The sequence below is a fragment of the Opisthocomus hoazin genome, chromosome 2 (genome assembly GCF_030867145.1).
Source record: "Opisthocomus hoazin isolate bOpiHoa1 chromosome 2, bOpiHoa1.hap1, whole genome shotgun sequence".
NCBI lineage: Eukaryota > Metazoa > Chordata > Aves > Opisthocomiformes > Opisthocomidae > Opisthocomus > Opisthocomus hoazin.
This window is the reverse complement of record NC_134415.1, coordinates 26,463,428-26,480,218: the sequence shown is the minus strand read 5'-3', so window position 1 is coordinate 26,480,218 and position 16,791 is coordinate 26,463,428. Positions and strand designations below refer to the sequence as shown.

The following is a 16,791-nucleotide window of genomic DNA, read 5'->3' as shown; positions in this document are numbered from 1 at the left end:
CTGAGGAAATTAAGATGGACCTTTGAAGCGAGAGGAATATTTCACAAACTGACAATATGCAGCAAGGTAAATTGGTTAGATGGGTAAGTGGCTACAAGCCTGCATAACTCCACATTGTATTTTGTCCCCTTTCAGAAGGGCCTCTCTCACATGCACTTCTTCAAGAAGAACAGAGATGGAAGGGACCTGGTGTTGCGGTGTGGTGGAAGGGGTTGATGTATCTGGTTGTCACTGTGCTCTGGAGCTGAGTGTGGGGTCTTGCAGAGCTGTCTCCACCTTTTACTCTCCTCCCCAGAGGCAGCAGGGTTTCTATGTTGAAACCTGTGTGGACTGTGTTGAGCCAGGGGTGCAGAGAAGTAAATGGTGCTGCTGGGCTGCACCAGGCTCAGCCTCCTTTGCTTCTGCAGAGTGATACCTTGCTCTGTTAAAGAGAATGGAAATATTTGCAGAGTAAGGTACCACTTACTACTAATAAAACAGCCCGAGTCTAGTCTTATATTAATATTTATTTAACACCACAATGTTAAGTGAATAGCGCTGTAGAGGAGGGAAGCTATTTATTTTTCACACAGCAGAGGCATTTTGAAAAACAAGAGATGGTAATGCGAAGTTGCTCGGAGGAGTGAGCAGCATGAAAGCTGGATGTGCATGTAAGAAATTCTGGAAAAGCATACAGCTTTCAGCTCACTGGGTGGAAATTAAAAACAAATAATCTGTGTGTCAGCGGGATAGCAGAGAATAATTTTGGAGCCTGCTGTTGTTTTCAGAGTTATGTTTTTATGAATTTACCTCTTTATTTTAAACCAAAAACATAACTAGTACAACCACAGGCCTAATCACACTTTACAGTGGTGCCTGGGATCTTTAAAGGGTGAAAAGACCGAGGGATATAGTAATCTGGTTTGGGGTTATGCTGCCTGACTAACCTTCAGTCATTGTTTTCCTAAATCTCAACAGAAGGATGAAGTGACTGGGTTGGATGTGCAAGTAAGTATGTCAAAGCAGAGACCTTGCTTTATATTTCAGAAGGATTTCTTGTAGTCCTTCTTCCCTTCCAGAACATTTGGATTTCTTTTCTTGTAAAATATTGGAATTGCTTTTCCAGTAAAAAAGCATTTTCACTATTGCTTTGAAACCTTCATAACCGGTGTCTTTTTCATTACGTAGTTGAGACTGTGCAGCTGGTTTTGCCCATGAAGCAAATGTATGGAATCAGATCTGTTCGCTATAGCTGAGGAAGGCTGTCAGACTTCCTGAAAAGTACCTTTTAACCAAACCGTTTCTACTTTTTTCATCGTGAGGTGGTTTGCAGAGAATCCACTGGCTATAGGGACAGCAGAGAGGGTGGGGTGTTGCTTGCAGTAATTCAGTGAGTGTTCAGTAAAAGCAATGTGATCAAACTAGGCAAGCAACATTTGATGCACACACTAAGTTTTGAAATGCTACTGCCTTGGAAAAAGTCATCTTTCATGTGGTTGTGATTCAGCCCAGAGATGAGTTCCAGGGAGAAATGAGAAATAGAAATGCACATATTGGCTGGTAATTGTGTGAATAGCAATGAGTGGGTAGTTCAAAGCCAGCAGATTTCAACTACTGGGTTTCTCCCTGTTTGCTTTTTCACAAATAGCAGCAGTGGCTGAGGACAAGCACTTTTGCTTGTTGCTGTGTGGGGTCTGAATTGTTTCCTAGATGGACAGATGTTCCTCTGCAACATGCTACATGATAAGATTTTCTGTGTGCCATATTTCAGCACCGGTTCAAAAAGAAAACAATTTCTCTTGTTTTATTATTTTATGCAAATTATTTCCTATAGCAAGAAGAATATCAAGCACTATCTAGGTTGTTACTGGTAGAAATAATTAGTTCATTAAAAGTGCCACAAAAGAAATGTAAATCACAGTGCCCATCTATTCTGGGCAGATCATTGAACAATATACTGTAAAAAACCCCCAAACCCAACAAAGAAAAACCTTTCCTTGGCTTAGAAATGGAATAGATGGTTGGGCAGTTCTTTCCCTTTTCTATTTTCAACAACCTGATGGCAGCCAATGTAAATGATTTTGCATATATGAAGACTGAAGTTGGAATATCACAGCTCTATACCATTCAGAATTGTGTTTGCAGAGAATTAAAATTATACTGAAGACATCGTAGTTTAACCCAGCAGCAGGCAACTCGTAGTAGACAGCCGCTCACTCACCCCTCCCCTTCCCTCCCAGTAGGATGGGGAGGAGAAATGGATAAAAGGGGAAACTCATGGGCTGAGAGAAGGACAGTTTAATACGACAACAGAGTAAATACTAACACTAATATTACTACTACTACTAATGATAATAACAATGGTAATAATGAATATGCAAAACAAACTATATACAATACAGTTTTTCTCACCACCCTATGACTGATTTGCAGCCCAAAAAAAGGTTCAAACTCCTAGCCAAGAAAGGATTTGAAAACTCTGGGAAAACCAAAAAGCCAAAAGCTCTCTGCCCCCCAGCCAACTCCATTCATAAACTGAGCATGACGTCTATGGTATGGATTATTTCCACTGGCCAACTTGGCTGTCTGTCTGGCTGTGCTGCCTCCCAGCTCCTGCACACCTGCTCATTAGCTGAATACGAGAAACTGCAAATAGTCCTTGATTTATAGCAACAACTGGAAACATCAGTGTTATCAACATTCTTCTAGTACTAAATTCAAATCACAGCAGCTACTAGGAGGAAAATTAACTGTATCCCAGCCAAAACCAGGACATATGTGAACTTCGGTTTCCATGGCATGGTGAAGAAATATGTGAGATAGTCAATGCAAATAAGATATTTGTTTTGTTGCTGCTCTTAAGCATTTTCCTATCCATGGTGAATACATTTACCTGTGTCTAAAGTTTAGCACTCTCATCTGCCAAAATGCCGTACAGAAGTATGGTCGATAGTCATCATGCTTAGCAGCCATTTGACTCTGCTTAATGCATGTACATGAGCAGCAATGGAAAACCGTATGTTTTCGCTGGATCGTGCTACCTGTGTTCTTCTCACTGGCAGGACATGAGTTGACCACCTCCTCTCCATGCAATGGATCTGCACGCCTCTTGGATGCAGAGACAAGGTGGCTCAGCCACCACTACAGCGACCTTCATTGAAGATTCCACATGATTTTTCTTAGGGCAACATTATGCTTTTTTGAACAATGTATAGTGAAGAGCATATACCAAAGAACTTATGTCTACAGACTATATTCTGCAGTGTACAGACTGTATTCTACCTCCTTTGATACAAACCTTTAATTTATTACTTTTTTTTTTAAATTGGAAATTTATTTTACTTGAAGGTAACCACTCATTAAACTGAAAGCTTGATCAGCATCTGTGAGATGATGAACAGTGTAATGTTAGGCAGTGATCTCTTCCGGGAAGTTAGTGCGTTATCACCAGGTAGCAGAAATCAGACTTGGTCTGAGCTGTGAGAATGGCTGCAGCTATAACCTAGCATTTTCTTCATAAATTCAATACTGCAGATGACTAAAAAGGTCACATATCTCCTTGGAAATTTTAAAAGAAAAAAACATTTCTAGCTGAAAACATCCTTTTGAGAATTATCATGTAATAGAAAACAAGCAAACAGGAATGCTGAAAAAAAGAAAGAATTTGGAAGGAGGGGAAAAAAATCCTTTTCCCAGTTTCAATTGTTTTTTAGTCAGTAAAATTAGGGAGTTAGGCAGTTTGAAAAAGTAACTGTTAAAAATAAATCTTCATAGTAAGGTTAGCACTTAGAACATATATGCTGCATATATTAGTTACCTTTTATTAGCTATATAGTATATATTAGTTCCTTTTGTCCTAAAACCCCATCAACCCAGACTCCTTCCATAAATCTTACGAGGAGTAGGGCAGAAATTATACAGGAAAGTACTATTGGGGAACATCTTTTGAAACCACAAAAAAATATTTCCCTACTTCTCCAAAATAATTCTGGGCTAATTCAGTTTTTTTAACAATATTTTTGAACATATCTGACATATTTAATTTGTCCAGTTCTGAAAAGTATATGGCCTGTAACATGACTCAAACTTCAAGTGATCATAAAATGTTCATGATGGGCAAATTTATTTGCCACCTTTCTCTTGGTTGCATCTGAGTTACGCCATTGAGAATTTCAGAAACGAAAGCGTCAGATTAGATTTCTGTTTGTGTTATTCTGTGCTGCAGATAGGTGTCAACTTCTTTGAGGTGATTTTTATAAGCCTTTGATAGAGAAGCATATTCTTCGGTATAGAGGAAGAAGTTTAACAGCCAAGTTCAACCTTAGGTCTTTGAGAATATGAAAATACTTGTCTGAAATAGATATAGAAACCAACGCAGAGAAAAAGGGGCTCAAATATGAATAGTTTGGTATAACCTGACGATGCCATTCTGAAGCACTTTCCTCCCAGAGTGGGCTGTTTCAAATCTGCTGGGCATACCTCTAAAAAGGCAAACTGCTTAGTTTCTCTCCAGTTTTGAGTGTTTGGGTTACAGTTTTTCCTTCGCTGATCCCAAAGGAAAAAATACTTCATGTTGCTGGAATGGGAACATCCATTTTGCTATGGGATAGAAATGTCCTTCTAGAACCTTGTTACTTACCTCAGTGTTTGGAAATCAGCATTTCCAGACAGAATAAAGCACGCAGTTGTTTCATAGTTGCACATACATTGCGATTAAATTGCGTATTTATTGCTGTTCTTACCATTTTTTTAACAACTTGCCTACAAGTTTTTTGCCAACGTGTATGTTCTGTGATTTCCCATCAGAACATTCCAGTGAAGAACAAAAAGATTCATACAGAAAAAAGAAAGTAGAATTATTAAAACATAAAGAATGAAATAAAATCAATCTGACAGTGTCATTTTATTTTCTCATTTCTTTCAGGATAACTGGTCACAGCTGGGACAATTTTCAACAACCTTTTTTTTGAAAAAGTAAATGCAGTGTCATAGCGCAAACATTAAACTGGAATTAAGGGTGATGGTTGGGTATTTATTATGCAGAATATGCCTACTAGTTTAATGATAGACTTTGACATCTAAAATTAACAGAATTTGTACCTCGTCAGCACTGAAAAAGAAAGCCACTTGCTGTGTTTATGAATTGATTTATTACTTCTAAAAGCATCTAATAGTGCAAGAGCAAAATGGTTATTTATGAAACGAAATCTGTAATGAATTCATTACATTTGGATGTAGTCAGTAGTATTAGAATGAGTTGTTTTGTCAATGATACTGAAAAAAGTTGTACGAAATGAACAGTGACCTGGACCATCTTTTGCTGTTGTTGAACCAGAGCTTTGGTGAGCTGCTGAACGTGGAGAAGGGAGCGAGTTGAAGTGAACGAGCTGCTTCAAGTGTTTTTGGAGAATATTCTGAGTAAAATAGATCTTTCAATGGAAAATGGTCAGGTCCCAGGCCACACAAGACTGTGTGGAGTATGGTCTTGTTAACACCTTGCTGTACAACCAGAAGCGATAAGGAAGCTGGTTGTAAGACTTCGGCTGATAAGTGCTTTAGTGTTTCCCCCACAGCATCAAAGCAATACATTCTTTATACAGATGCTCCAGATTTCAGACCCTGGGGGTGGTGACCACTCTACGTTACTTGTTGTAGCCTGACCCTGCTCCTCCTCCTTCCCCCATGACAGCAACTCCAGCACTGGCTCCTCCGTTGCCAGCCCCTATTCCCTTCTTGCACATCTGTCTGCTGAATGACATTTTCCATGGTGTCCTCTAGATATGTTAGAGACGCTGATTAGCCTTGGGAACGTGGATGAGCAACTTGTCTGAGTAATTCCTGTGGAAGAGAAGTCATTGATGTTAGTAGAAATGGCTTTAATTTGTTTCTTTTCCAAATGTACTTTGTCATGGTATTTAAAATTGTGTAGCAACCTACTTTTACTCAGTTCCATTCATTGTACAATTTATTATCAGAGCACTCAGTTCGGTTTTCAGGTGCTTAGTTGACTTTGTTTTTCTACAGTGAAACCCATGATTTTGCTTACATCATTGTAATTCTCTTTGATTTATTTTAAAAGCCTTAGTGCTGAGAATTTCTCAAAGCAGGGAAAAGTAAAATCAAAGTATTGCAATATAAATGGTTTGCTTTTTGGTATTTACTTTACATTTTTAATTTTTAGAAAGGGTGAAACAGACTTGGAATTGTAGAGAAGTCTGATCCTAGCTGAGATCTGCTGAAAAAGTCCCAAAGCAGCCACAGACGGAGAGCAGCACACCAATGACATGGGATAAAGCTCTTCCTCTTTTACTGCTCTTCCGTCCCCAATTTGTTTCTGTCATCTGCTGCTGTGTAGCCTCCAGGTTACGCTGAGATGTGGATGCTGCATGAAATCTAATCCTAGTGCAAAACTGTGTTTTGCTCTGAATGGTCTTTACAGCCAAAGTGCACTTCCCTATTCTAAACCCACTTGAAGCTGGCTTAGTTGCTTGAGTGAGGTGTAACGAAGCTGCAGACATACTCCCCAAGCTATTTGCTTTTCTCCCTTTGGTTGCTTTGAATTTTTCAGATTCTGAAGCTGTGATAATTCTCAGTGGTTTTTCCTTTTGCTGATGGACTTCTACTGTTTGCGTCTGTTAAAAAAGCATGTACTCTTTTTTACTTCTTAATTTCCAGCAGTGTTTCTTTACACTGACTCTGGATGATGAGTGGCTTGTATTTGACTGGTTTTCTACCTTTACTACAGTGTAAGGAAAATGAGAGATATTAATGAAAGAGTCGAAGAAAAAAGTGCACTTGCCCGATGTTTGGCAGCATGCATCTCTTCTGCTGAAGTCGAAGGTGGGGGCAGAGCTGCCTTTGTGAGACAGGAGAGGTAGAGCGGATGGTATAAGGTGAAGGGTTCTGGATGGGCCAGAAATCTCATTTCACATGATCGTGAAGAATTTTTTAACTATACATTTAAACTAACACCTCTGAGTGCTAGCCAACCTACCATTGTAGACCAACAGCTCGTTCTTTCTTTTTGTGTGTTGAAAGTATTTTCATTTGCAAGCACCATTTGGTTCTGAGAACTAGGCCATTAAAACCCCCCCCTTTATAGTTTAAGATTCACAATAAAATAGCGAGAGTCACAGCGCTTGCCAGCTCCTGTAATTTCATGAAAAGACTCCATTTGGTGCTCTTTCCCCCAATGGCACAATTCCTGGAGACAAGCATCTATGCAAGAAATCCAACTCATACGTTTAGGAATCCCACAATTATAAATCTTTGGAAATGTGTATGATACAAAACCGAAAAAGCAGGGTATTTGGGGGTTTTAATCTTGTGAATTCCAAAGCTATTCTCATGGCATTTTAATGATAGTAAGCAATAATATTGTTGATAGCATGGTCTTCTCGCTGTTATGAAGAGGGAAAAAGCAATGAGATTATTTTATACCCTTCTTAGTATTACATTTCAAGGTTTTTGTAGATAGTGTTTTATATATAACCAACATCTTTTAAATCAACAGTTTTATTTTTATTTTAATTAGGCTGTAATTTTTAAAGCACTAAAATTATATTAAAATTTTTATATTTGTTTGCTATAACATTTATTTATAAAATATCTGCCTCAGTATGAAATAAGGGAAAGGAAAAAGAATCTAGTCACAAGCCAGAGGACTTTCATTAAAGATTATGCGTAGGAGAAGGTTTTCAAAGAAATGTATTTTGTTATTCTGTTGTAAAGATGTAGGCATACACTCATAGCAAAACTATGTTTTACTTGACACAGAAGTATAACATATATATATTTATGCATGTGCAGTTAACTTTTGTAGGCATCTGATTAAAGGACTAAATAGAAATTCTACTAGACCTACTGATATATTAATATTAAATACCCTAAACCTTTTTTTAATTCAACCTACTGTATTTACTTGAATAACAAACAAACATATTGTGACAAGATGTTTTCATGATTGTGGTCCTTCTTTTGTAAGTAAACAGTATGATAGTACCAAAAAAACCAAAAGCTACCTGGAGAAACTCTGGAGAATTCCCAACAATTTCCAAGTAATAGGAAACAGGGTACTGCTTCTTAACAGATATGGAGCAACCTTACTGCCAGCTGGGAGCCTGCCCTTGCTGCCAAAATTGGCTGTTGGAAAGTGTTTTCCTGGCCATGATGAATGTTTCGCAGGCTGATTCAAGGTCAATATGGCATCCATCAGTAATCTTTGTTTTTCGTGTGCTCGTCTTCTAAGACAAACTGTTCTTCCAACCCTTTTAGAGTTGGTGGTCAAACAATTTTCTGCCAATATGTTTTCTTTAATTTGAAAGCAGAGAATGGCATAGCATTGCTTTTGATATAAAATATTACAGTGGTGAACTCCAAGACGAATAAAATGGGACTTCAGGACCATTGCTTACTAAAGAAAGAGTAAGGCTTATGCCAAATAAATCTACACTGATCATGGAGAAATTTTGATGGAATTCAGAATAAGGTTTCTAATTATTGAAAGGATGAGATATTGAAACCGGCTTTTAAAGAGGGAAAAAAAAGTCAAAGTAGGTCCAAGACAGAACTTGTTAAGCTGACGGAGAGGATGCAGTTGTCTGTGACAGCTCAGGATTAGGCTTGGAGGAGCTGTCATTGCCCTGCAAGCCTACGTTCCCCTGTCCTGCTGGCTAGAATTGTTTTATTGCTCTGTTTATTCCATGTTATTGGAGGAATTGCATGGGCCCTTAGGACTGTGCATGTGTGAGGGTGTTTGCACTTGAGGTGCAAAGACTGAAACCTGCTGAGTCAGTTCTGTTTCACAGTGTTTCCAAGCCAGAGGTGCTGGGACGGCCAGACGGGACCAAAAAGTATGTTTGGCATTTCTCTTCTTCACACCTCCTTCCTTTGCCCTCTCAAATCTTCGTGTTAGTACGCAGACATGTCTGTGTGTACATATCTTCATGCCCAGTTGTGGGAGAGTCTTTGACTTGAGATGTCTATAAGCCTTCCACTTTCAGCATTTGTTCCAGCATGGCTTCCTTCTGTGTACGCCTAATTGCTTGGCTTTTGTCAGCCTTGAGACATCAAGTCAAGTAGCTTTTGCAGCAAATGTCCTACCTGTGTTTTTGCATTCATCGCCTCTGAATTATTACATAAATACATCTACTAACTGCCTTATTGTGCTCTTAGTTATAATTGCTTCCACACATAAGCAATTTGAGCTGATGCCACTGCATCTTCTTCTGCATGATCATACAGTAGTGGGATGTCTGCGAGTCACCTCCCTGTGCTAAATCTGCTGCTTGCCAATAGGCTGTCTGGCCTGGGCAAAGGAAAGAGATTGAGAAGGTAACACTGATTTGTATCTACCTCTAATGTGATTCCTTGACACAAGGAGATTAAGCTAAGAGGTTTTTGTTTGTTTTGTCTTAATTTAAGACAATTAAAAGAGGCAAAATCTTTCTCTTACAGAGTAGAAAGAAAAATTAATATGTTTTTAGGCTGTGCCATTTTGCTGTCAGATGGTGTATTCTGTAGCCTGGGCTAGATCCTCATTTGATTGTAACTTAATAAATTCTCTAAAGCAGCATTTTAAAATGCAAAAATAATGTAAGTTGTATTTAAATTGTCATATTAATGGATTTCAAACAGTAAGAATAACAGCTTATTAAGAATTAGCTTTGTTGATAAGGTTGCAGTATTGCAATACGGGAAGTTTTTCTAACTCCTCTTGAAAGAAAAGAGTTAGACTCATGACAGAGGTGTGTTATTAGCTAATTTTAAATGGGCTTTATTACAGTGGGATTTGAACATGTCTCAGAAAATACAAGTACCCCAGCTCAGATTTTAAGAAATCTGGCATTTGAAAGGATAAATGATTCTCTGTCACTTACCCATGACTGGAGAGGTCAATGTGCAAGGAATCTCTGATTTATACGGTGGCTGCCACAACAGTAACAGTCTTTATCTTGGTGAGTTTACCCCACTAAAAAGCAATCTTAGCACAACATTCATTAAAAATGGTAGATTTTGTGTGCTAACTTGGGGTGTATGCTGTAATGTTTTGGTGATGTGGAAGTATTCCTGGTGAAGAAATGGTGAAAAGATGTTTTATGATTTCTTTCTCCATTGATTGCAAAATGAATTGATTTTTATTTGATGTGTTTAAAGCATGACCCAACAAACAAAAGAGATGCTGTTCCTAATACATTTTTAACAGTGATCTTGTTAGTACCCCCCAAAAGCATTGCTATCATCTTCTAGATAGAAAAACACAGAAGTCTACCTATATGAACTGTTCACTGTAGGGAACACCTCTTCCTATTCCCTTCTGCATCCCTGCCCCCCAAATCTGCTTTTTGTTTCCATTCATTTTACAGAACCTGTGCTCTGCCTTGGAAGCAAAACATTGCAGGAGTTTGCTAGTTCTGGGAACGACCAAGCATTTAATGCAACAAGGAGCTGATGTTTAGAATAGCATTCACAACCAAGAAAAGGCGACTGTGGACAATTAAATGTCAGAGGGAAATGGAAATATTCCTTAATCACAAAGGTCATCTCTTCTTCCATTGTTCCCTATGGTGGGGTAGTGTCCAGGAACCTCGGCTGAGGACCACCAACAGTCCCCAAACGTGCAGTCCCTGCTCCTTGGGCTCACAGCATTTGCGAGGGAGAGTATCAAAGATGAACAGAACTGGGGAGAGGCCATGAGTTTCTCTGAGGGATTTTGGAAGATCTGTGCTGCTTTGTGTTTGAAATATTCCTTTTCCTCTGAGGGAAGGGGAAAAGTGTCTTCCTGTTCAAATTGGGCACAGGACATGAGCAGTGGTTTCAGGGAATGTCTGGTGTAGAAAGGCCCATGGCTGACATGAAGGGAAGGATGGGAGAGAGGAGGAGAAGATTTCTCAACTCTCTATAAAGATTATAAAGGTGGAGGTAGTGTCTGTGCTTAGCTAACTGTAGGGGCAATCTCCTCCACGTTTTCGTGCACATTTGACATAGGCTAATGACACTACAGTACTCTTCACTTGTGGCTGAGTTTGCCTTTATGTTTCAATCACATAGGGTTACTTTTGCTTTCTGTTGCCCCACAGCCCACTGGCCTACTCCTGTTCTACTGTACAAACCTTCCTGAATAGGTCTAAAGCCTGCAGCACAGAGCGCTGATAATGCAGATCTCAGTGTTGAGCTGTTACGAGAGGTAAGACCCAATATTTGTAGAGTGTGTTTAGCAAAAATGGACTTCTAGAATAGAAAAGGTACTTTTATAGAATTATTTGGATAATCTGTTTTTAGGGTTTTATTGATTCTATGTGTAGTCATTAGGAAAGGTCCAACTTTGTCCTCTGACAGCATCATAAGTCTGATGTAATTCTAGTAGGAGAAAAAAAGCAGAGAATAATGCTTGGTTTGTGTCTCATAACCAGAGAGGATCACTGCAATTGATGGTGTAGGCGTTAAGTAAGTCAAAGTTTTGAATGGCTCTGATGGAGGGGAGGATGACTAGGGAATTTTTCACAGAAGAACAGAAGTCAAAAGAAGCGTGGCCAGCAGGTTGAGGGAGGTGATTCTACCCCTCTACTCCATTCTCATGAGGCCCCATCTGAAGTACTGTGTTCAGCTCGGGGGGCCCCAGCATAAGAAAGACATGGACCTGCTCGAGCAGGTCCAGAGGAAGGCCATAAAGATGATCAGGGGACTGGAGCACCTCCTGTGTGAGGACAGGCTGAGAGAATTTGGATTCTTTAGCGTGGAGAAGAGAAGGGTCTGGGGAGACCTTGTAGCAGCCTTCCAGTTCTTAAAGGGGACCTACAGGAAAGACGAGGAGGGACTCTTTATCAGGGGCTGTAATGATAGGATGAGGGGTAATGGTTTTAAACTGAAAGAGGGTAGATTTAGATTAGATATTAGGAAGAAATTCTTCACCATGAGGGTGGTGAAGCACTGGAACAGGTTGCCCAGAGAAGTTGTGGATGCCCCCTCCCTGGAAGTGTTCAAGGCCAGGTTGGATGGGGTTTTGAGCAACCTGGTCTAGTAGAAGATGTCCCTGCCCATGGCCGGGGGGGTCGGAACTCAACGATCTATAAGATCCCTTCCAACCCAAAGCATTCTATGATTCTAATTCAAGATCTTGGCTTAAAACAGTGAAAAATATGATCCCAGGAATGCTAGAGGGTAAGATCTTTGTGGCTCCATATTGGACAGAGAAGCAGATAAGGTAAATCTTTGAATCTACAACAACTGAAATATTTCTGTGGCCCCATTCCAGGTGTTGCATTCAGGATCAAAACAATAATTTATAATGTGTGATACAAATAGGTATAAAGAATAAAATTCCAGCCCAAACCAACTATCAGTCTTAGCAACTTTAAATATTGAGAACTCCAGCAAATTCAGTGAATGGTAGAAAATGACACCTTCATCAAGGGTTCATTTGCTAGAAGGGTGCTTTAGTTCAGCTAATCAAAAATGTTTTCTATTACTGTGTAGGACTGTCAGCAGTCAAGCAAAATAAATGGCTTGATCCTGGATGCATTGGAAATAAAAGTGTTTGGATCTTAGTGCAGTTGTATCAGCTATTTGAAGATTATGAATGATAAAAGAATAAATTTGATGATGCTGACTTCAATAAAGAATAACATTAAGGTAGCTGCAGGCACACAGCTTTTCATGTGTTGCAGCTTAAAAATTTGCCTTTATGCCTTTATAGTATATGCCTGCAGGAAAACTAGTTAAAAGGCAAATAAGCATTATAAAAGAACTAAGAAAAAGCTTTTTGTCATATAATTGAGAGAAATCTGTTATGAACTGTTGAAGCTGCAATGTAATTTAAATATATTATTTCCTTCTCAAATTAGAGTCTAGGAGTTGCTGGCAAATTATCCATGTTGAATATTGTGACGCTGTTGCTGGTTTGTGCTTTCATATTTATATGTCACAAGTTTTATTTTAGAGGTAGTCATAGGAAGATCCATAATTTCTTTATCATTTGCTTCTAGAAGGAAGCATACTGTCCGCTGACTTAGCAGAGGTGCGGTCAAATCTTCTCCCGATAGCTGCGCTTCTACCCTCAAATAGTTCAGAACTGACGGATCTGGGGACTAAGCAGAAGTCACAAAATGTCACAACAACAGTTGTTGTCTTTTTTTGTGTGGGATCAGCACCCTTGACCAGCTCTGCTACTCTTTGGACACCTGCTCCATTGTGCGACTGGGCTCGTGGCAGGGTGACGCCATCTATTCCAATATTTTGATGAAACCTGAACGGGACACCTAGGTTACACGAAGGTTTCCCCTGCAGCATCGTGCCTCAGAGATCACAGCCTCCTCTTTTAAATGAGCAGAACAATACCAATGGGCCCTTTTCAGATGTGTACATCACAAAACCAGAACTGTTACTTGGTTGTCATCTTAACAAACAGAGAACTTGATGGTTTTAGTGGTTGTCATTTGTTTACACACAGCTTGAGCAGACAGAAATATTGAATACCGTTCTTCCAAGTAAGATTTAAGTCATGCTGGAAGGGCAGTAAAGGAAAAAGCACTGCCGTCACATGAATTATACCAGAAATCATGAAATACAAGAAGAGCAAGTGTTCCTTTACTATGTCTTTCACTCATAACATAGGTAGAGAACAAGCTGTTGAGTAGAGGGTCGTAATGCCACAGATTTCTATGTGTTGTTAAAAGAGAATTGTCTAGTCAAACCTGGCCATTATCTCTTTCAGAGAAATCTTTGTAAATGGAAATCAATATGGTTGTTAATGATAATAGGTTTCCAACAGTACTGTGAATGTACCTGGTAATTTCTAGGCAATTGAGTGATAAAAACAAGTTCCATTGGACTTGATTGCATTTATTTTTTTTGTCCTCTTCATAAAAGTGGATCTAGGAAACTCTTGTGAATCTTGGATTAGCTGGCCAGTCTGGTTTCAACCCTCGGGTTAAGATCAAGGCAGAAAACTGCTAGTTCATTGTGTACATAATCTGCTTCTGCCTTTTCCTTTTTGAATATTAGCAAAATCTATAATTCAGGATCTGCAGATGTGTCTCACTAATTTCTGGAACTTTGCATCAAGTTTAGGTTTTTTTTGAGAGCAAACCGAAACTTCGTCGGGGGATCATCAAAGCAAATGGTGCAAAATAGCTGTTTCCAACTGAATGCTGTGACAGTACTGTGAGGTTCCTACAAGCCTGAATTTTACTTCAAAGAGCAAAGGGACTGGACAAAATCAACCAAGATGTTTCATTGCAATTTCTGTGTATATACAGTTATTTATTTATTTATAAAATCCTTGCAATAAATTCTGTAACAAAATATTTACAGGCTCCTTTTTGATAGCCAGGCCAGCCTCAACATTGTTTACAAAATACTGACAGTAAAGGTGTCACTCTAAAATGCATTTCGACACTGTTGTCTTCCATTCATTGGAGCATAGCACCAGTAAATTGCTAGGAGTTTTTACAGACAATGGCATTTAAAACAGTCCTTGACTCCGCCAACAGCTCTGATTTATTGTCAGTCAGTTGGAGATGCCAGATGCACCAGGAGCAAAGAATTGCTTTGGAAAAGGTTTGCATGGGTAGTGTGCCTGCTTTTTGCCTCTGTGGCTGATGTCAGTTCCAGTAAATTCCAGGAAAGAATTTACGGGAGAATGATGAGGCCCAGGTAGAAAAATAACCATCAGTGAAATGGGGCTTCATTTACATCACTGCAGACTGGCTGACAGATCATTGGCAATGCTGTTGCTTACCAGCAGTGTCCTATACTACCATAGGCTGTCCACTCTCTCTCTTGCCCTGTGTGTTGGCTCATAGTTGTTCTTTCTGACCACCTGTGCAGGGCGAGAAGATGAACTTCCTTTAACTTACTGTGTCTTGTAGCACTGAGATACAGTTTTGTCACTGTGAGGAAAAAAATATGAGAGTGAGGCTACATTTTTCCTTGTTCTTCCACAAAAGATACCAGCATTTTTCCCTGTGTTCATACAGAATGTTCACGGGTAGTCCTACAGGCAGCCTCACTACAGTATTTGTTGACTGTGATATTCAGAGCATTAAGGAAAAAGACCTAGCAAATGGAGTTTTCACTGTAACAGTCTTGTGTGATTATCGCTGTAGACATCTTGCAGTGATTTAATCTGTTTACTAGAGACTGAAATCTGTAGCCATTGCAAACTGTCTATAATAATTAGTTCATGATAACCAAGTTATGCCTGGGTGATTGCAATGCAGAGTCCTGAGTGCATTTTTATGGAAAAATACTAACACTGCTGAGTTGGATGAAACTGAACTAATCCTGGTGTTATCTACTCTGTTTATATTTTATAAGCAAGAGCTATCGGCTTGACCAATGCAATATAAGTGACGTATATACAGTTATTTATGAAATTATTTGAATTAAATGGTGGCAGTAATGACCCTGTGCTGAGTTATGTGTCAGTAGGTGTTTCCTCTAGACCTTTTGAATAGAGGTACCGCAATTTCTCCAGCCAGGCTACTTCTTGTCTTCCTTGGGGTCTGCACTAAAGGTGACGAAATGGATAGCCACACTTTCTTATGCAAATGGATCTTACCTATCGTGGAAGCCTTTCTCCTGGTGTTTTGCCCTTCTGATACAAGCTCGCTGCAAGCCATCCTAGTGCGATCGTTCTGAAAATGCCTCCTGTGAGAAGCAGAAACTGGTTTTCATCAGACTTTTCCATTTACTTTTTGAAGGGAAATAAATTGAGCCCCAGTTGTTAAGACCATCTCTATAGCATGTATTGGAGAAGCCAGCACATGGAGAAGCATACTGATGGTCCTTTCTGTGGTACGAAATCAGTGTCTTAAGTCTTTTCGTACTCTAAAACCCTGCCACAGAGCTGTGAAGAAAATAGTTGCTGCTCCATGCCTGTCCTATGGGAAGGCTGGAAAGCATCTTGCTGTCTGCAAGATCTGCAGACCGTCTGCAGAACAGTTTGCTAGAAGTGGGGAGTTGCTTCAGGTCTTTTGAGGGGACACACTAAAGAATGTGTGTTGCTTAACGGTTAGATGCTGCACACTTACACAAGTGGTGTGCTCATTTCTGAATGAGATTTGCCTCTGATTTTCTACAGACATGGGTATTTTTTTGCCATTGTCTAATGTAAGCATTGGTGTTGCCTTCCCCTGAAACGGAGTGAGGCTTTCCTGCTTTCTGAAGAGGCAGGAGGAGATGTTCAGGCAGTAGCTCACATGATGAACCACACAGGCGTTTTAATGCTGTTTGGGACAGCGATGGTAACTGAAGCCACAGTTTCCTAACTTGAAGTTCACTGAGTGTTTTCCCTGAAAAGGTGCCTTCTGGAGAAAAGCGCATGTATTTCATAGACTTATCCTTGCACACGTACAGGTCCCAAAAGAAGGACACAGCAAATACAGCAATACTCGGCCCAGGGCTTTACAAATCAGATTGAGCTGAGCCTCTCTTCTCTGCTTGCCCTTTTCCTCCTGTCCCTTTGACATTTTCCTAAATGGGTCCCCAGTCCAGTAGCAGTTTCTGTTGTAGCAGTGGTAGCCAACAGCTTGGTGGTTTCTCACCAAGAAGAGTACCTGGGCTATTTAAGGGCTTTGTCTGACAACTGTGTGCGAGGTGGGTGTTCCCTCATTCAGGAGAGGAATAGACCTTCCAGGAGGGGAGTTGACTCTGCTCCAAGAAGGCTGCTGTGAGACTGGAAGGAGAAATAAAGGACGAAGACCCATCTCTTCCAGCAATAGCTCATAGGAGAGGGGGGGTGGTACAGGGCAGATGGGGCTGGAAGGAGCGGGGAGTGCTCCAGGGGCCGCAGAGCTCCCACTTAATGCAGCA

The 16,791-nt window shown here is 39.9% G+C and overlaps 1 protein-coding gene across 3 annotated transcripts in view; it reads left to right on the top strand.

Moving 5' to 3' along the window:
• Positions 1 to 16,791, top strand: part of KCNH1 (potassium voltage-gated channel subfamily H member 1) — a 206,909-nt gene that overhangs the window by 142,792 nt on the left and 47,326 nt on the right. Inside the window, exon 11 of one of the 3 annotated variants that reach the window (XM_075412948.1) lies at positions 11,058 to 11,139. The exons of the other annotated variants lie outside the window; for them this stretch is intronic. Within the exon in view, the coding sequence (XP_075269063.1) occupies positions 11,058 to 11,102 (45 nt within the window). The 3' untranslated portion in view covers positions 11,103 to 11,139. Of the gene's footprint in view, positions 1 to 11,057; positions 11,140 to 16,791 lie in introns of those variants that run through there. 3 annotated transcript variants of the gene reach the window in all.